The sequence below is a fragment of the Trachurus japonicus genome, chromosome 11, assembly GCF_045865225.1.
Source record: "Trachurus japonicus isolate A0001 chromosome 11, Traja_1.0".
Classification (NCBI taxonomy): domain Eukaryota; kingdom Metazoa; phylum Chordata; class Actinopteri; order Carangiformes; family Carangidae; genus Trachurus; species Trachurus japonicus.
The window spans coordinates 19,439,549-19,460,244 of record NC_140917.1 but is presented as its reverse complement, the minus strand read 5'-3'; the positions used below and the strand labels follow the sequence as shown (position 1 = coordinate 19,460,244).

The 20,696-nt window shown below is 42.4% G+C and overlaps 2 protein-coding genes and 1 non-coding gene across 7 annotated transcripts; all 3 read left to right on the top strand.

The window, feature by feature from the left end:
- The first annotated feature begins 2,549 nt into the window (after positions 1-2,549).
- Positions 2,550-12,041, top strand: LOC146978679 (14-3-3 protein zeta/delta-like). 3 transcript variants are annotated; one of them, XM_085791538.1, is made up of 6 exons: positions 2,550-2,631; positions 4,810-5,108; positions 7,226-7,349; positions 8,998-9,161; positions 10,193-10,288; positions 10,483-12,041. In XM_085791538.1, the coding sequence occupies exons 2-6, from the start codon at positions 4,815-4,817 to the stop codon at positions 10,555-10,557; spliced, it is 753 nt and encodes a 250-aa protein (XP_085647664.1). In that variant the 5' UTR covers positions 2,550-2,631; positions 4,810-4,814; the 3' UTR covers positions 10,558-12,041. The 3 variants fall into 3 exon arrangements, with proteins under 3 accessions (XP_085647664.1, XP_085647662.1, XP_085647665.1); XM_085791536.1 differs by having other exon boundaries at positions 4,801-5,108; XM_085791539.1 differs by lacking the exon at positions 2,550-2,631 and adding an exon at positions 3,313-3,398 and having other exon boundaries at positions 4,801-5,108.
- A 1,730-nt stretch (positions 12,042-13,771) lies between these two features.
- LOC146978677 (polyadenylate-binding protein 1A-like) lies at positions 13,772-20,601 on the top strand. Of its 3 annotated transcripts, none has more exons than XM_085791533.1 (14): positions 13,772-14,550; positions 15,605-15,798; positions 16,470-16,585; positions 16,844-16,983; positions 17,082-17,176; positions 17,266-17,403; positions 17,681-17,776; positions 17,925-18,291; positions 18,424-18,534; positions 18,669-18,814; positions 18,902-18,986; positions 19,717-19,847; positions 19,969-20,068; positions 20,233-20,601. In XM_085791533.1, the coding sequence occupies exons 1-13, from the start codon at positions 14,358-14,360 to the stop codon at positions 20,059-20,061; spliced, it is 1,905 nt and encodes a 634-aa protein (XP_085647659.1). In that variant the 5' UTR covers positions 13,772-14,357; the 3' UTR covers positions 20,062-20,068; positions 20,233-20,601. The 3 variants fall into 3 exon arrangements, with proteins under 3 accessions (XP_085647659.1, XP_085647658.1, XP_085647657.1); XM_085791532.1 differs by having other exon boundaries at positions 16,844-16,992; positions 18,672-18,814; XM_085791531.1 differs by having other exon boundaries at positions 16,844-16,992.
- LOC146978678 (small nucleolar RNA SNORA5) lies at positions 17,467-17,603 on the top strand. The gene has a single exon (XR_015037172.1). It is a non-coding gene; the product is annotated as a small nucleolar RNA SNORA5 (small nucleolar RNA).
- Positions 20,602-20,696: the final 95 nt, after the last annotated feature.

The window sequence follows — 20,696 nt, the reverse complement described above, 5'->3', positions numbered from 1 at the left end:
TCTGACACGTGTATCAGTAAGGTCAGAGACAGTAGTCATTAAAAGCCACAAAACGTATCAACTTTGTAACATTTAAATCATTTTTTGTTTTTTATTTTTTTTATGGCTCAAGCAGCTCAGCTGAATGAGTCATAGCCCACATTGTTCCTCTGTGTTCTCACACATAACCCACCTCCTTCCTTCCCATCTGCAACCTTGTGAATGAAAAAAACACGAGATATGTTCATTCATACACACACGCGCGCACACACACACACATCTGTGAGATCTCGTCTGTCTGTGTTATGGCCTGTTTGTTTGAATCCAGGCCCACGGTTGACAAGAAAAAGAGGAGCACTTGCACAAAATGAAATTAGTTGTCTTAATTAGGTGAAGGAATTAATTATATTCCCACCGGCTATAGATCATCTATTTCCGGCCACATCTCAGTTTTTGAGGAGATGAAAACAGCTGCAAACCATGATCTGCTCTCATTGTACTGGTGATAATGGCATTCTGTAACACTGGGTTTTTTTGGCTTTATGTAATCAGTGGACAATTGTTTATATACGTTTTGATTTTTAGAAACACAAACTCTACTATACTGAATTACACTGACCAGGGACCACCAAGGCAATAGTACAGTTGTGTTGTAGGCCCAAAACAATCAGTGGCCAGCTGAAACCCATTGCCATCTACTGGCATGCTTCAAAATAACTATTACTGTAATTGTGCCTCTTTTGTATTATTTTGTCATTTTATTTCCTCAGTTAATTTTCTGGGCAAACACTAGGTGGAGCCCTCAGAGTTTGGGGCATTTTTCCATTAGCAGAGCATTGTAGGGGAAACATTTTTTATTCAAGTAGCCTATAATGTATGTGTGGCTGCCTTATCTGCTCTCTGCTGTTTGTTGATTTAAAAAAAAGTGTTGGAAGCTATATCTGAATGGTTTTGAATGGGATAACATCACTGTTTATCTAGTTTTTCTAGTCCCACTTGCCAGTTAGTATCTTCTCAGGCATCAGACACTTTCCCTGTGAAGAAAGGCTGTTGGGCATTATGTCAGTGGCCAGGGTCCAGATCACTGTCTGATACTGTGCCCACCTGATGCCCCTATGTTTGGCCCTCTTACACTCACACAGAATTTCATATTGATTTTTTCTTTCTTTTTTCTTAAGTAAGACACGTCAACTGATGTGGTTAATCATGTGTGATGATACCAGGTTTAATTTGTGGCTATTTGTAAACTAGTGGAACTAGATGAACAGGCCATAACATCTGGAAGAACCACCATGAGCCTAGTGGGGTGCAAATGTTCTCTGGCTTCAGGAGATGCATGTTGATTTGTTGTAAAACTGGGTTAGGCAGCCAAGTATCATGTCTTTGCAAAAGTGAGAGGACTATTAAAACTGAAATTTTAAGGTAACCCAGATAAGGTCGGGGTTAAAAACGATGTCATCTCTCAGAGGGCTCAGCAGAGCTACTACAGCAGGGCTGATCAAAGTCAAAACATCATGTAACATTACTTGGTAAACTTCTGGGGAATTTTGATGCATTTTGTGTTAAATTATGAACATTTTATATGTGAAAAAAGCTGGGCCATGATACATTCCTCTCCTTAGAGGTGTCATTACTGTATATTCCCACTTATGCAATTAAATCAGCAGCATTTAAGAAGTGAATGAGGTATAGTAGGGTTACAGTTTTTATTTTATTTTGAATGATAAATCCATTTGCTGTTATTCGTTTTTATAAAACCAAATGTTCCCTCATGGTTTCATGCTATAATGTACATTTTTTGTGTGTATGGGCCTCCTGGGGATGGTCGAGAATGGCAATTTTGCATTTAATTGTTTTCACATGTTGTGAAACTGAATTGAGTATCCTACATCCACAGTTTCCATAGCAACCGACAGCAATCAGCATTTAGGAGTGTAGCCTACAGAGAGAGAGAGAGAGAGAGAGAGAGAGAGAGAGAGAGAGCATCATACAGTCTATGGTGTGTGTGCATAGATATACGTGTGTGTGTGTGTGTGTGTGTGTGTGTGTGTGTGTGTATCAGACCACTTCCGGGTTAGACCCTGTGTCCATTTTGTCTATATGGCACGTCTTGCACGATTTTATTTTGTTGATACGGTACTCTTTTCGGTCCTTATGTTTTAAAGACATCTACTACTAATCAGTAAAATAATAACTCTTTCTACACAAAGATGGAATTCGCCAAGTACATCTTCTACGAGCCTTTGTGGCCGTTGTTGGGCAAATGGATATTATACCTACTTTTCTGCAGTCATACAACAAGCAAGACTCAGAGACACTTGCTTCAATTACTTTTACAGTTAGGGGAATTAAAAAACAAAAGATGTCATGTATTTACTTTGTTTTCAAAATTAAAAATCGAATAACGTGAGGTTACTCATAAAATATATCTCATAAACTCTTTAAAACTGTCCACTGTCTACAGTTTACATGGCTTTTGAAATTTTCTGCCCGTACATTTGGTTGCCCCAGCAACACGATTCTGACGTCATCCGTCCCGGTGCGACCCTGCCGCTGAGTCTTTGATTGGAGGGAAACCCCGTGGATGAGCGGGAGAGATCATCAGCTGTGCGGCCGGGAATCAGGAACAGCATCGTCTAACGACACTCACAGGTTAGTTCACGGTTATTTACTGCCGATGATCAGCGCTGTGTTCGACAGGAAATCGTTAAATTTGCTCTGTGTGCTTTTGGATGCGCTTTTAATCCAGCGTGAATCGTCGCTACTGACTGTAAAAGGGGGAAGCCAGTGATGCTCCGCTGCTCAGTCATTGTTCGGCGCTCGCTCGCTGAATGGGAAGCGCTACTGCACTTTAACCCAGCTATTGTTTTTCACTGGCCGTGTTGGAGTACAGGTTTCTGGTTAAACCACATCAGCTTTTTGTGAATGGAGCTACTAAAATTAACACATAACGCTCGCCTGAACCTATAAGCCATGGTTTGTTTTCCGGGAAGCGGAAAAAGGGCGTTCACTGTGGAGTGAACTAAGCGAGGTTCCTTTCATTCCAGTTTAACCGACTCGGTGACACTGTTCCCGGGTCTCGTCTGCCTTTCTGCGGCGGCATCAGCCATTTAAACATCGGAAATATCAAAGGCAGATCTCACAGGGAGACCATTTGTGCGTTTTTTTTTATCCTTATCGTCCAGTTGGAGCTCGTCGGGCAGGTGTGTGTGTGTGTGTGCGTGTGCGTGTGTGTACGTGCGCGCTTGTGTATGTGTGTGTGTGTGTGTGTGTGTGAGAGAGAGAGAGACAGACGTGAAACTGGGTGGCCGACATTCCTCAGAAGGGTGCAGGTGTCTGGGTTTCTGGTAAATCTGACTCAGTCACTGTGTGATTTTCTTTCTCTTCCCCCCTCTGTTTTCTTCAAGGACTCGTCCCAGGTTTGTTCAAGCAGCCATTTAGCAAAATTTGATATAGTTCAGTTTATGCACCGCAACAGTCCTGCAGTAGGGTACACTGAGATGTGGGAGGGTTGAATTGTTGAAAAAATCTAGATATATCAGCTAGGAAGCAGGGTGTCAGCAGTGTGTAATCACAAAAGGATCAATATTGACTATATTGACCGTATTGGTTGTTTTTTCCTCACCTGCATTACTCTAATGGTGTGTTTTGGTTGGATTAGCTTTTCTGTCCTGCATATAAACTGGTGTATAGGTCAGATTTGGGGGAAAAAATTACTGAAAATGAATAGTGAGTATTTTGTGGAGTTAATCATTTGTGCTGTATTGTTCTCTGGTGTAATGTTAGAAAATGTAAAGCTTATCTGCAAATATTTTGTTAAATGATATGTATGAATTATTTTAAGGCAAAAAAATGCCAAACATTCAGAGGTCCCAGCTACGTCAACGTGAGGTTTCCTGGTCTACAGTCAAACTATAGTTAACAGAATGCTTTGGTATTTTTCGACTAAGACATGATTTGATTTTTAACATCTTGTATATTATTGAGTCTTGCGTTTGTGTGGCGTTTAATGACAAAGACCAAGTAACCAATGCATTCTGAGAGGAAATAATCTGATGATTATCTTGTCAACATTAAGTTGACGTTAGATCAGTAGTCTCCATTAGTCATTATTTCACAGCATTTCTAGTTGCATAATGTTGTTTGAACTACAGTCATAGGATTAGTAATAGTTAGGATCATTAGTTGCATTCCTGATGAAACCTGAACAAACTATCTTTGCTGTTGTGGCCCTTATGTGGCAAGGACAGTCATGCTACTTTGCAGATTTCTCTCTTGACATGAATCTGTCAAGAGAGACAATGACTGAAGAAGAAAAAATAAGCCGCTGTCTTGTATTTCTAAATTACTGAGATGCCAATAGACTGAAGTACCAATAGATGTCTATGCTGGAACAGGTGCAAATGAGCCAAGCTGGGTGGAATCCAAAAAGGTGCTTAAAAATGCTGGTGTGTACACACCCAAGAGATGTTATAGTGTTCCCAAGCATTGGCTGTGATGATAGGATTATCCAAAATATACCATATCTGATGAATGTATATGACCTACACTTTTTGTCATCAAGAGGAATTGAGACTAATTGCCATTTTGTATCATGAAATCATCATATTGTGCAGGAAGGGCAGCACGTTTACAAGCACTGTAGTCCCTCTTGAACTCAAATGATCAAATCCCTCCCCCCTTTCCCATCATGTTGCTCCTCTCTTTCTCTCCTTGTTCCTTCCCTCCCCCTACTCTCTCTCCTCTGTCTTTCTAATCCGTCCCCCTGTCCCCTTTGTTTTGTCCTTCCCAACTCCCTCTCCTCTGTCCTTCCTTCCTCAGCCCACACAGGAGCCATGGCAGACAAGGAGGAGCAGGTACAGAAAGCCAAACTGGCCGAGCAGGCTGAGCGTTACGATGACATGGCCGCAGCCATGAAGGCTGTTACGGAGGAGGGCACGGAGCTCAGCAACGAGGAGCGCAACCTGCTCTCTGTCGCCTACAAGAATGTGGTGGGGGCTCGGAGGTCCTCCTGGCGGGTGGTGTCTAGCATGGAGCAGAAGTCTGATGACAGCGGGAAGACGGCGCTGGCCAAGGAGTACAGAGAGAAGATCGAGAAGGAGCTGAACGACATCTGCAAGGAAGTCCTGGTAAGAAGCAGAGAGAGGTGCTGGAGAGGGGGAGGCAGCGAGGAGAGGGATTACATAAACTGAGGTGGAGAGATGGGAAGACAGAGGGGTTCAGGTAAAAACTCTGGTGATGTGGACGTGATGGCTGTTTGCTAGCGAGGAGTTGAAGAATCAAGCTTTATTGACGCCGGTCATGCTAATCAAAATGCAGCTCAGTTTTAGAGATTAATGCTCAACAATGGCAATAACTTATAAATAGTTGGGAAAAAATGAGTATAGTTGAAAATAAATACATGGGTCATAATATGAGATCATGCCAAACTAGTTGATAAGGTGTTTTATTGAGAATTCTTGTGTTTTTAAGCAAGTGTAATCATTTGGTGCAATGTTTTTATGGTTGCCAATCAATTAGACATTTTTGCCATAATTCTCTAATGAATTCTCTTGTGTCTGATGCCTGAGGAGATACTAACTGGCAAGTGGGACTAGAAAAACTAGACAAACAGTGATGTTATCCCATCTCTCTTCTTTTATTTTTATTTTGGGTCCATGAAAAACGAATATGTGTTAAATATAAGTTAAATATATAGGCTGCGTATAAAGGCACAAAGGCATTAAATAATGATATGAAGAATATAACTAACTAATCCTCCAGCAGGCTGTTCCTGCGTGTTGATATCTTAAGGCAGGAGGAAGAGGTGCAGTAGGTAAAGAAAGTACCTCACCTAGTTCTTAAAATGTCAAATGTTTCAATGAGGAGAAATCTATAGCCACAGGGCTCGCTATTTGTAGCTTTATAGTAGAACCAAGAAGTTATTCCAGTTTGAATCAACCTCCAATTATATTTGTGCCCTGAGTCTTTTTCTCCATTTACATCATGTGCTGCAGAAGAAAAAGGCGCCACTGCCTCATTCTGCAGCTGAGATTCAAATATATTCTGTATATCACCGACACCTACCTGTAAGTGGAAGGAGGTGGTTTTAGGCAGGAGGTTGAGTCTCTTCATCACAGTCCACAGTGGAGCTTCTCTCATGTAGGTGCTGGCTGAGAAGTTTTCATTAAATATGAATGAGTGAATGGGAGGCCAGTGAGGGATCTTGTCATTGTGCTAGTGACCCCTACTGGTTGGCTGTGTCTGTGTGTGGCCGGGACTGAAGAGAGTAAGAGGGACAGTGTAAACCTTCATTATTAGGGGCAGTTTACATATGCAAATGCTGTAAGTATAAGAGATACTGGACACCTTTTTATGGTTTTATGGCACAGGTCGTCCACAATCCACACCACTGTCTTTATAGATATTGGTTTGCCCTCTTCACACTTCTGGTGCGTTTTGAATGGTTAGATACATAAATAGTAGCGTGGTTGTGTGACCATGTTGTGCCTTGGTGTGCAGGAGATGTCAAAGAGTCATTCTTTATGCAAATGACGGCTCTCTGGCCCGCCAGATGTGTGAAAATGCTACAGATGGACTTGGTTGGTTTGGACATCATGTATTCACACACTCACTGTCCACTATTCTTCAGACCGATGAATTCAAAAGGAGAATTCCTTGGTGGTTTCTCTAGGTTTTTTTTTTTTAACCTTCAAAAGATTTCCATCCCTTTCAAACATGCTCCACCACCACATCACTCATTCTGTCCCAGTTCATTTCATAGACTCACTGTATTCCTACAGAACAGCTTGTACAGTTTTGAACAAGATGCTGTATCAGTGAGACATGTAACAGTATTTTTTCCCCATTTCCAAAGACCTTTTTTTTTGTGTGACATATTCTACATTAAGCTTAAGTCACCCAAACTCTTTGAAATCACACCAGACAATATCCTGTTAATCTGCTGGAGACAAACCAAAGCAAAAGTAGTTCGGCTGCTCTACCTGCTGTATGTCGTCATCCTTCATTCTTAATCTAACTTTTTTTAGAGAATGAATGAATGAATAGGTGGTTTACGTTACGTAGCACATGTGTGAAGAAAGACCTAGATACTCACGGTGGCAGTGATGGTAAAGGAATGCAGGAAGTGGGCAGATGATGACGAGGCACTTAAATATAGGGACTATTCAATCTCAAGGTTGTGGTTGCACACTCAAGATGGCTATGTGGTAATGTCAACTCACGCTCAAACTCTGATTTGTTGCAGGACCTGCTTGACAAACATCTGATCCCTAATGCTACGCCTGCTGACAGCAAAGTCTTCTATCTGAAGATGAAGGGAGACTACTTCCGCTACCTGGCGGAGGTGGCCATTGGAGAGGACAAGGAGGGTGAGTAAAGTATCTATCTATCTATCTATCTATCTATCTATCTATCTATCTATCTAGAAATGAGACAGCAGCACCAATTTTTTTGCTTTGTATTCATGAACAGTGTGCAAGACGTGTTGAAACGCACAAAAAAAAGTTAATGGTGCCACCTACTGCTAAAAACATGCCGCTGTGTGATGGGGTCTTTGTTGCCATGGTGACGGTTTGTTACACATCTGTCGGTGACGGCGGATGCCGATTTGTGGGCCTTAGAAACAAACAACAATCCCTCTCTCTAAGACGATGGGACCAGGTTTGCTTCAGGTGTTGTCGTGTCGTGTCGTGTTGGTGGCCAGAGCGCTGACACCACCTCCCCCTGTCTGTCCGTCCGTCCTTGACCTACAACTGTCAACCGAAAACACAGGCAAGGACTGCTGCTGGGTTGCCATGGCAACAGGGGCAGCACAAGGGTGTTGGCTGCGACTGGTTGCCGGGAGGCGGTTTTAGAGTTTCTTCAGCGGCTGTGTGGCGAGCCAGACTGCCAGGGTGATGAGTTTTTTTTTTTTTCCTCCCGTAATTTCAGGTTGTCTTGTTTTGTGAGTCATGTTGTTTTCCTCAGCTACGTATTTGCAATGAATATCCCATGTAATTTAGGGGACTGTTAGATCTCCATGTAAAATCCATAATAATCCCCTCTGGGCTTTGTGTCACCTTTTGCTTCCTCAGTCTCAGAGCTGTAATTCTCCAGTCTGGATTTTTGGCTGTTGATAGTAAGCGCAGAGGAAACGGCCTAAATCAGCAGGGAGAGGTTTTCTTTATGGAGACGTTGATCTTGTGGAGTGTATTATCTTTCTCTGAGGGTTTATCCAAACTACTGCACATGTGGTGCGTGATATTTCTTTGGCTTTGAGGAGAACTTTTTATACATTTAAAGAAACATTTATACAAACTCATTAAATATGGTTTTATCTTGTCTTTGCTGTTTGTCATTCAGGTGGCTGAAGTGAGGTTTTTTTGTTTTTTTTACTGTAATCTACTGGCTCCAGCCCAATGTGGGTCTTGGCAAACAACTGTTTTGGACAACAGTACTGGACAGTTGTTGTTGAAATGATGATTTACAGAAAATTTATTGAAATGCAGCATCTTTTTACTCTGTTTTTCACATCAGTCCACCTTCTTTGTTGTCCAGATTTGCCTTTGTCTTATTAACAGTAAACTGAGTATTATTGGGCTCCAGCTGTTTATCGTCTTGGTCTTGGTCAAGGAAATTGTGATGGCAGTTCTTGTTTGATGTTTTATTGATCAAATGATTAAAATATTCTGTGTATTACATGATCATCAAAATAATCATAAACTGCAGCCTTCCCAGACAGTTGGGTATGGGCAGGGCCGAACTGTAATTGAGCAGATAGCAGGCTGTGAAATTTGTTTTTGCATCCTTAATATGTGTGTAAATATTGAGAGAAAGTGGTTCTCATTGCCAAAGGAAGATCTGGAAAGCAGTAACATGCACCATTATGCTCACACAGATGGCGCACAGCAAAGTGTAGTCTCATTTAGGGCAGTTAACAAAGTAATATGAACAAACCCCAAGAAACCTTGTGTTTTTTTCCCTTCCACTGAGCAGTGAATATCTGCTTCCTGACTGGCCTTGTTTTCCTTTTTGTAGCCATTATCAATAGCTCACAAGAAGCCTACCAGAAGGCCTTGGACATCAGCTACAAAGAAATGCAGCCTACACATCCCATCCGCCTGGGCCTTGCTCTCAACTTCTCCGTCTTCTACTACGAGATCGTCAACTCTCCTGACAAGGCCTGCCAACTGGCTAAGACGGTAAGAGCTGATGGTTTATATCTCACCATCGTCTTTATTTTTGTGTTTGCTATATGTTCTTTTCAAATGAAGAGTTGTCCTGAAGGTGGTCAAAAGTCTAATAAGTGGTTTTAAGTGGGCGCAGTGCTCTGGTAGTCTGACTGTACTTGAATTTGAATTTGAATTTATTTATTCAGGATAGCCCCTTGAGGTGAATCATCTCATTTTCGAGGGGTTCCTTCCACAAAATGATGCACATAATACTTAAAAATGGAGGTGTTGATGCTTATTGAGAGCTTCCCTGCTTCTGACACTGTTCATGTGTAGTCAGGAACTTGAGATAAGGTGAATGCAAACACAGTGACGGCTGAACAGCGGCCGGACTGTAAGTGAATGCAAAGTAAATTTGACTGCTTAGAAGTGGCTATGTAAATGGTATGATAATATCACAGTACTACTCATCTACACAATAAATTCCAGCTTGTGAAATAGGTTTATTTACTTTTTGGCTGAGCATTTGATGAGAAGTTCCCTAATCGGTCTCTCTGTCCCAGACATGAGAGGCTGTAGAGGTGCTGGTTGGTGGATCCTGTGGCCTGTAGGCAGAGCCTTATATTTAAATAACTAACTAACTCATGGTATTAAGGTGAATAAGAAAAATGTCTAACTTTTGCTTTAATTACACCTGGAAAACATTTTTAGCACATTTTTTTCCCCCAAGTTCTCTGACTGTAACAGGACATTGAATTTGTGTATTACCAAGTCTATAGGCGTTGGAAAAGTTAACCATTTAAGCCATGTTTATGTTTGGGTCTAATATTTCACATTTTGCGCTGATAAATTCACTTCCTTCCTGAGTTAGCAGACAAAAAGACATGCTACACTGACCAACTCTGAACCTGTTAGTTTTTATTCACATTGTTGTCTCTTCGTTATTGTCCAGAGTTTGTTTGGTTTATTTAGATATGTCTTGTTGGTGAATACACAAGTGCTTCTAGGAGTCTGTGTTGTTTGTGGAAGTACTGACGGCTGTCTGTCTCTGTGTCCTCCAGGCCTTTGATGAGGCCATCGCCATGCTGGACTCCCTCAACAGTGACTCCTACAAAGACAGCACCTTGATCATGCAGCTGCTTCGTGACAATCTGACAGTGAGTGTCTTGACTCAATGTCCCCACATGTCTGCTGTGCCTTACTCTCTCCCTTTCTTCTGTCCGTCATGTCTGTACTGGTTTGGTTTGACTTTGACATTATTACTCGTCAATCTTAACTTAGTTTTTCGAAGTTGCAGTGGTTTTCTGAGCGTGCACCAATCCTGATATCCTGTGCTTTTTTTTTATTGCAGCTGTGGATGTCAGACGCCCAGGGTGAGGGCGAGGGTGAGGGAGAGGAGACGGAGCAGGCAGCTGAGAAGAACTGAACTTCAGAGAAATATAAAAAAAAATAAATAAAACAAAAACACACATTTTTTACCTCTCACCAGCCTAAGTTGTGTGTGTGGTTGTGTGTGCACATACATGCACAGATATGTATGTTTACACTCCACTCACAATGTGTAAAGTACAGTGTGTGTGTGCAGATACATTGAAGTATGTGTGTTAATTGTGTGAGCACCTCCACAGAGAAAAGAATGGAATAGACCTGTTCTGATTTGTTTGTTTGGTTTTTTTGGACATTACTCATTATGTGAAACAGTGGATGTTTATTTTATTGTTTCTTTTTGTTTGTTTGGTTTTTTTTTTGTCCGTGGTTTGGTCCAGATGAAATCCCTCCTTTAGATCCAAATCAGCCCCATTCTCTCTAACCTTATTCTCTGTAGCAAACTGCTGCTGTTGCAGGAAAAACACAAACAAAAAAACCTCTAACTGTAATTTTGATAAATTGTATGTTTTTACTTGAACTGAACATTTTCAATCTTTGTGACACTTGGGTCTACGAAACCCCTTTGAAACGTGCCAACTGTTAAAGTGGTGACAGCAATCTGAATTCACTAAACTATAATAGGTCTCATCTGATACTAGCAGTGATTGTACTGTATAGATGGCAGCATTTATCTTGGTAACGATCTATTACCATATTGCTTGTATTCATCCCGTCCTGTCTGTGTCCAGTGTAGCAGGTAGTGATTTTTATGGATGGTACACGTGTCATGGCTCAGTGGGTTCGATGTACATTCAGGTGTAGGAAAAGTTTTCTGTATGAGTGGCCACTTGCGAAAACTAGTTAAACCTTGGTTGATAGTTTTGTTGAGAGGATTACATTCCATTTTACTGACATCTTTTCACTCTTTGTGAAAGTATGTAGACTTATGATTTCCCGGATTTTTTTCCATACCACATGACAAGGTAGAGACAGCCTAAGATAAAGTGAACAACTTGATATAATGGCGCGATACTGTAACTTTTGATATTTTATCTTTTCAGCAGTGCAGAAGATACTTTTGCCATGTGCTTTTATGTGGCTTTCTACTCTTTTTCTATTCAGGTGTTTTTTGTATTTTCTTTTTGTGTATTTTATTCCCTTTGACTCTTGATTTGACTCCTGGAATGTATGTGGTTCTCAGTAGTATGGTGTGAGGGTTTAGGCGTGCTTTGAAACTGGCAGTTTAGGATTTAGCTTGAACCAGGTGGTTTACAGTAACATATACCTTCCTTGAAAGTACATTGTGAGAAGACGAACTAAAATAATTCTAAATATAACATGATTATAAAATGTAACTCGGTAGAAAGCTGCGTTATGGCCATTCAGTAGTCACAAAAGTAGTGCCAGTTTCTTCTAATTACAGTATCTTGGTTTTTAAAAAAAGAAAGATGGGATGCAGGAATCGGAATTTGCAATTACACTCTGAGTACGTTATTTGGTTATGTGCTTTCATGTAAGTGGAATTAAAACATTAAAATGAAATGTGCCGTGCTCAGCGTGTTTGTTTTTTGTTTTTTTTCTTTCTCTGTCTCTGTACATGTGGACTGACATTTTTACAATATTGATGATAAATGAGAATCTGCGTCAGGCCACTGTCGGTTCATCAGACCAATCTGCCACTATTAACCACGCCAGCTGGGAGATGTGTCATATTAAAGCTGCTCATATTAAAAAAAAATCCTCACTGATCTGTGAATGTATTCAAGTGATGAGGACTGTCACATCGACAGTCAGTGAATTGGCTGCATATGAATGTCACCAGTCACACACAGCCAGAAATTCATTCCTTCATGAGTCACAACAGTGATTGATTCAAAGCCACAATATCTCTTAAGTTCAGACTGATATGTGAGACGAAACCCTTTCAAGTCGGACATTAAAATACAAATGATGCTGCAAAAAGTCATGACACCCTGATGATGACTCATGATGAGCCTGTCCGGAAGAAGACTGCTGCGCTGATGACCGAGCAGCAAGGTGGAAAAATACTGTACCTTACAATATAAAAATCATTAACTTGACTAAATAGCTTTGTCTTCGGTAGAATGGCAGCTTGACAGAGCTGCAGAGTTGCAGTTTCTTTTTCACTGACAACACTGCCCTCTGTAGATGGCCATTTTAAGAACTGTGTTGTGCTGCATATAAGATATACTGCTGCATTTCCCCTTCAGGATTAATACAGCACTCTATCCATGATTAGACGATTCAAAGGAGGTCTGAACAATGATCAATCATTTCAAGCATTAGTGCTTTGTGTAAAATGGAGGAAAAATAAACACATTTGACATTATCTGTCATGCTGCAGTAGCTAATTGAATCAATACTGATTACATTGTGCTTTACAGATATTTGTCATGTGCTCATTTAAAGCTACACAGACCAAAACCTTGGACAGTCAAAACCCTGATGAGTCAAAATCTGTCTCAATATAAAACAAGTCTAACTCACATGAGAGATGACAATGCACTGTGTCTCTTGATTAGATTTTTGCATAAATGCACAAACCCTAATCTGTTATAACCACACATCTATGAGTAATAGTGAGCCTATCACAATATACTACACCAAAGGGTCAGTCCTCAAACGGTGCACCCATTACAGTGACATATGTGAGCTATTTAGATTGGATCAATGGCCTTTAAGAGAAGAAATGTAGTGGATTAAATAAGGAGGCTCTGTCTTCTGTATTCTCTGTACTGCAGCTGGTAAGACTCCTGCAGCACATATGAAGGCTACTACCACACCTCTAAAAAAAAATAAAAAAAAGGGTACATTTAAAATGTAGGCTTTCATTTTGTTATGCAATCATCGGGGATATCACGAGTGGCAATGCAGTAAAATGCCATAACTAAGGCATGACCAGCCCATGACATCTCCTCCGGTAGTGAGCTGGTTATAGTAGCTGGTGTTTTCTGAGTATGAGTGTGTGTGTGTGTGTTCATTGCGGGCATTGTTTATTGCTCCTGAGATCCAGGACGCATTCAAGCCATCCCCATAGAGCCCCGCTGAATAAACGGGCATTGTTGTCAATACAATAAGTCAGTTTCAGCCCTTAACAGTACGGTTTTAACATGATTTCATCATCATGCGTACAGTGAAGGTTAACGCCCCTTTGTTGACTTTTTTTTCCCCCAACCAAGCTGCGCCGTGATTGGTCGGCCTCGATGACGCGCCCTCTAGTATATAGCAGACAACTTCCTCGTGGTGTCCTCCCCCTCAACCCCGGCTGTTAGTGCTGTGTGAGTGCGTGTGTGCTCCTGAGCTCGCTCGGCACACATTCTATAAAAAAATAAAAATACAAAAAAAATTTAAAACATAAAAAAAGCCAAAAAATCATTTTTTTTTTTTTTCTTTTTGTAACAAGTCGGTGAAGCTGGAGTAGACATTCGCGGACCGGACGGTAACGTACAAGAAAAAAGGGGGGGCTGCCTAACGTTAACTCGAACGACCAACATTTTTTTATTTAGTCGACGTGTTACAGGTTCAGAAGAGAGGCCAAGTAACGTCAGATTTGCTTTTAAACGCCGTGTGTCAGATTTGAATGACAGTTTTAACCCCATTAGAAGTCGACATTGTGCCATTTTAACATAGCCATCTTGGCAGTTTTACCCGAAAACATTCCCTTTTAACTGACAACAAGCCAACGGTTGCAACGTTTACCATCAGCATTCTGCCCCGAACTGACGTGACGTTAGTGAACGTTTGGAAACTTGACATTCGTCGCCGAAAACTTTTTCTTTCCGTTAAGCTTCGTCCGAGCAGTACTTCGCTTAGTCTCCTCCACAGCCAACGAGAATAATGAACCCCAGTGCTCCCAGTTACCCCATGGCCTCCCTGTACGTCGGGGATCTGCATCAAGATGTGACCGAGGCCATGCTCTACGAGAAATTCAGCCCTGCCGGAGCTATCCTGTCGATCCGGGTCTGTAGGGACATGATCACCCGGCGTTCCCTTGGATACGCCTATGTCAACTTCCAACAGCCAGCGGACGGTATGTGGGTTTTCATCAAAAATGTGTCAAATGTGTTTCAAATGTCAAGTGACAAGTGAGAGCTAGCTTCTCTCTCTCTCTGTCTCTACACGTGACTGCGGCCGACATGTTGTTGGTAGGGTCTCCTCATGTGAACCTCCCTCCCAGCAGTGGCGTAGCAGAAAAGCAGCACGTCCAGCCCCGGCCCGGCCCAGCCCAGCCCGGCAATGTAGCATAGGACTGCTGCTAGCTGCCAAGCCAACTGACTACTCAATGCCTTTTTTTTAATCTCTGTTATTATGTGAGGACAACACCCCAACACTGTTCAGTCTAAAGAGCTGACACACTGATTACATCTTCCTTAATAATTGCCAGTCATCAGTTGATGTGATGTATCATGTATCACTTCCTAAAACTGTTAGAATATGTCAGTCCTGTACCCTATTAACCCAAATATCTACTGTGTCTGCAGTGCATTGATAGTAGCACACATCTGCATCTGCCCTCTGCTTCTCTTGGGTGTGTTCCTGTGTTGTTACTGAGATATACTCTGTTCAGTGTTACTCTCCTGTAGCCTCTCAGTATCCCACATATCAGGGGCGTGTGTGCCACGTAGATAAACAATTCATTCATCACCATTAGTTGAACTTTCTAAAAAAATGTTCTACTGGTCTGAGCTGGCAAGCTGCCACAGATGCTAATGCAGTTCTGCTGACACACTTGTGACCAGGAAGGCTCGGTTTGAAACCCAAGACCAGGGGAAGTAGATAAATGCCGCAACCCCTACAGTCCGGCTGCTGCCCTGGGGCAAGAAACTGAAAGAAAGTTGACACATTGAGTAGTATCAGATGCAAATATGTGTAACAGCCATCATCACATACTGTTTACCATCTTTTTATCTAACTGCCTGGAGAGAAGGTTGAAGATCCAGTTTTCTGATATTATTCACTTTACCCAGCTGCCCTGAAGCTCAAGACTAACAACCACACCTTTTAACATATGTTGCTTGATATCCAGCTCCTGAAAATGTAGCAAAAAAAAACCCTAACCCATGTCCATGTGTTCCTCCTCACAGCTGAGCGTGCACTGGACACAATGAACTTTGACGTGATCAAGGGGCGGCCTGTACGCATCATGTGGTCGCAGCGTGATCCATCACTGAGAAAGAGCGGCGTGGGAAACATCTTCATCAAAAATCTTGACAAGTCCATTGACAACAAAGCTCTTTATGACACCTTCTCTGCTTTTGGCAACATCCTATCATGCAAGGTAAAAGACCAGCAGCCATCTCTGCTTTGCTCTTTCCAACCTGAAAGAAGGGGGGTGGTCACCTGTCATTGGAGCAGTTTAGCATTTTGTTGGCATAATTTGCATGTGTGTACTTAAATGCCCCCGTCCTGTTTGCACTATACTTGAAAGACCTGCTCCCCAGTAGTCGGTTGCTTCAATTGCCCAGCAGGTGATACCAGAATACCTTGTTCTCACACTAGATAAAACAAATAATGGATCCGTAGATATACACGGAGCTGTAGATGGTGTAAGCCTGTGGGAATACACAAAGGAATAAAGCGAGTGAAAGGTGATACTGAGAAGTGTCTGTACTACATGAGGTGTGTGTTCCCTAAACCAAACCACAAATTTGTTAACTAATATAAAGTTGACTGGCCTGATACTCAGCCTCCCAGAGTGACTCTGCAAAAGAAAATATTCCTAATATAACAATGAGCCAAGGTTAGAGACGTGTTTTTGGCAGAGCACAGTCACATTACATGATATGAAAAAGTCACAGCAGTTAAGTTTCACTTCCATTGCGGGTTCATTAAATGTTCAGAAATATTTTAGATGTGATTCAACAAACATTTCAGGTGGTGTACTATACTATTATTGCATGTGTGTGCGCGTGTGTGGCATAAACACAGCATGTCTCTTCCTTCTCTAAGGTGGTTTGTGACGAGAATGGCTCTAAAGGCTACGGCTTTGTGCATTTTGAGACTCAGGAGGCAGCCGAACGAGCCATTGAGAAAATGAACGGCATGCTGCTCAATGACCGTAAAGTGTAAGTGAATGTGTTAACTAATTTCAAATGAGTTCATACTAATGTTTGAAAAACAACAGGGATTCTATGTAATTAATATTCTGCCTGGTCTGACTGATGTTTAAATGTTTCATAATGATGCATAATGTGTAATGAGTCAGTGTTGTTTTGCAAAGATGTTTGAATGAATAGATTTGTGAATTTATTGCTGTAGAGTCACAATTCAAGACATTTATGCTGTTTATAATGTATTTGATCTAAATCCCCATTTCAATGCAGATTTGTGGGTCGTTTCAAATCTCGCAAGGAGCGTGAGGCTGAGCTGGGTGCCCGAGCAAAAGAGTTTACAAATGTCTACATAAAAAACTTTGGTGAAGACATGGATGATGAAAAGCTGAGGGAACTCTTCAGCAAGTATGGTCAGTCAGGTAGTGCAAAAGATTTTCTTCTACAGATTATACAAACAACATTTGGGGCAAAATATGGTCACTAAGGTTCGAGTCTCTCTGTTGTTAAGGAAATGCCATGAGTATACGTGTTATGACGGATGACAACGGAAAGTCTCGAGGCTTTGGGTTCGTCAGCTTTGAGAGACACGAGGACGCCCAGAAAGTAAGAGATGAACCAGCAATTTTCTGACCACCGAGAACCGTCTTCCATTTCTGGCCACAAAGTTGACATTTTTCTCCTGGTTTCCACAGGCGGTGGATGAGATGAACGGGAAGGAGTTGAACGGCAAGCTCATCTATGTCGGCCGCGCCCAGAAGAAGGTGGAGCGACAGACGGAGCTCAAGCGCAAGTTTGAGCAAATGAAACAAGATCGTATGACTCGATACCAGGTACAAAACTAACTTGGAGACAAATTACCTTCGTAGTTTCAATGCATTATCTGGGTGAAAGACTGCAGCTTTGTCAAATTCAGTTCTTCCTCTTCAGTAGGTTGCACTGGCCAAAATGGCTGCGACAGTGACACTGTAGTTCATGGGCCCCATGTTTCTTCTCTACAGACTCTGGGGATAAATATGTACTACAGACAAAATATGTTCATTGAACCACAAGGGAACATTCTCCTGTTTTAATGTACTATTGTCTAAAAAGCACCTCTCCTATTCTCAGGGTGTCAACTTGTATGTGAAGAACCTTGATGATGGAATTGACGACGAACGCCTGCGAAAGGAGTTCTCGCCATTTGGCACCATAACTAGTGCCAAGGTAAGACTCAGCTGTTCGCTTATTTTATCAATAATTCAGAGGTATCGGTTTAAGTCAGCAGCACTGTCACTGTCACTCCTTAGCTGAATAATCAACTGATAGAAATGCTTATTCATGTAGAATAAATTTCACTGTGCTCTCCTCTCAGGTGATGATGGAAGGCGGGCGCAGCAAAGGCTTCGGCTTCGTCTGCTTCTCATCCCCGGAGGAGGCCACCAAAGCTGTGACTGAAATGAACGGACGCATCGTAGCCACCAAGCCGTTGTATGTGGCCCTTGCCCAGCGCAAAGAGGAGCGTCAAGCCCACTTGACCAACCAGTACATGCAACGCATGGCCAGTGTGCGTGCAGTGCCAAACCCAGTCATCAATCCCTACCAGCCGGCTCCGCCCTCGGGTTACTTCATGGCAGCCATTCCTCAGGCCCAGAACCGTGCCGCTTACTATCCAGCTGCCGGCCAGATGGCCCAGCTGCGCCCCAGCCCGCGCTGGACCACCCAGGGAGTCCGGCCACAACGTGAGTATCCCTCTCTCAACGTCCAGATTACATTTGCCGTAATTGTAAAAACACTTGATACAGTGGAACAAAAGCAGTTGGTCATTTGCTCGTAGTTGTACATGAGGATTATATGATTTTGTGTGTTCACAGACTTCCAGAACATCCCAGGAGCCATGCGTCCCTCTGCACCACGCCCTCAGGCCTTCAGCACCATGCGGCCTGCTTCCCAGGTGCCTCGTATGATGTCCACCCAGCGTGTCGGTCAGTCTCACATACTCACCTAGAGTCTAATTCCACCACAAATACAGTTCAACAATACTGCTACTACTACAAACAATGTTGCTTGTACCTTTTTTGTGTTGATGACTCTGTCGTTCTATTGGCGCTTCTTACAGCCGCACAGAGCATGGGGCCCAGACCGGCCACCGCCGCCGCTGCTGCAGCCGCTCCAGTACGTGGAGTCCCTCAGTACAAGTACGCCCCCGGCGTTCGCAATCCCCAGCAGCACATGACCGCTCAGCCACAAGTCTCCATGCAGCAGGTGAGATGCATATTTCTACTCGCCTCTAGAAAAAAAAAGTTGATTTGGAGATTCTCTGTCTGACCTTTAGTTTTCTTGCATCGTCAGCCTGCAGTCCATGTTCAGGGACAGGAGCCTCTGACTGCCTCCATGCTGGCTGCAGCTCCACCACAGGAGCAGAAGCAGATGCTGGGTAAGATTGAAGAGCTCTACATAAGCACATACCACAACAGCTAGATGTAGAATCTCTTAAAGGGATAGTTCAACATTTTGGCAAATTAGCCTATTGCCATAATCCCTATAGTTGTGTCCCGCACATTCACCACACTATGAAATAATAATGTAACAATACGAGACAGAGTTGTTTTCGAGGCAAATGCAACCTGAACTACATTCCAGACACGGCTGTTCGGCGGAGTGATTTCAAAGCACAAGTAGTTCTGAGTATTTGCTCTGTGTGTCGTAATGTTACATAATTATACATGATATTTCATAGCGTGGTGAATGTGCAGGTCACAACTTTTCCATGAGAGCGTTTTGGAGTTGTTGGATTGTGTATTTGATGAGTTTTGAGGGACAGAGGACCAGTACCATTCCCCTCCATTGTGTTCACAGAGCAGCTCATGTCTCTCAAAACAACATGCACTGATAATTAAAGGGAATGAACCTACTCCTGTGACTATAGGGATTATGGCAATAGGCGAATTTGCCAAAATGTTGAACTATCCCTTTAAGTCGGAACATGCTACTTCTGTCTTCATCTAAGATGCCCCCTCTACACCCCCTTCTACACAACATATACTTGTTATTGTCTCACTAACATGGGTCTGGATTTCTCCACCAAAGACTAAACGCTCAAGTATGAAATTGGCAAGTGTTGACTACAGCCTGTCTTAAATCCTCCGTATCTGTCACTGCTGTAGGTGAGCGTCTGTTCCCATTGATCCAGAACATGCATCCCAGCCTAGCAGGGAAGATCACTGGCATGCTGCTGGAGATCGACAACTCGGAGCTGCTCCACATGCTGGAGTCCCCAGAGTCTCTCCGCTCAAAGGTCAGTACTCAAGCTCATCAATGTTGAAAACTTCCCTCAGTTGATTCTCCGTGGAGCTCACCCGCAGGGGGCTTACAGGAAGTTTGGTGAAAGTATCTTATAGTTAACTTGATGTTCGTAGGTGGATGAGGCGGTGGCTGTGCTTCAGGCCCACCAGGCCAAGGAGGCCGCTCAGAAGACTGTGACTAATTCAGCTGGTGTCCCAAGTGTCTGAACCCAAGGTACGGCCACAGATGCTGTAACAAGGCAGTGTTGTCAAGAGGTTTTGGCGCCTCATGATGACACTGCTGTTCCTTGTTAATCCTATCAGTTATGTATTCAAGAGTGAGTTGTGAACTGTGCCCACTGTGAACTCATATATACTATTTTTGTGTTGTTTTCACAGGAGTTGGCAACCTTGAGACTAGCTTCACCGATGAGGGGGAAAAAAAAAATCTAACAGTGAAAAACTAAAAATACACAAAACAAAGTAAAAAGAAATCAAATAATATATTAAAAAAACCAATGGAAACAAGTCTCCAGCCAGGCTTATGACGAACAGGAACGATAGGCCTGGTTTGTTGAGTAAAAAAGAGAAAATATACCAAAAAAAAGAGTAAAAGTTAAGGTAAAACTAAAAATTTAGTGACAAAATAAGATGGAAAGCATTGCTTTTCTGCCATTTTATCCCTTTTAAATGTTTGAATGTTTGGGCTGTCGGAGCCTGTTATTGTGAAAATTCCCTTGACCTTTGCTTGCTTGAATAAAAATGATATGAAATAATCAGTATGTGTCTGTGGTTGACTGTTAGAGAAATTAGAGTCATTACTCAAGTTTGAGCCTGTTCCAGTTTCCTGATACCATTTTGAT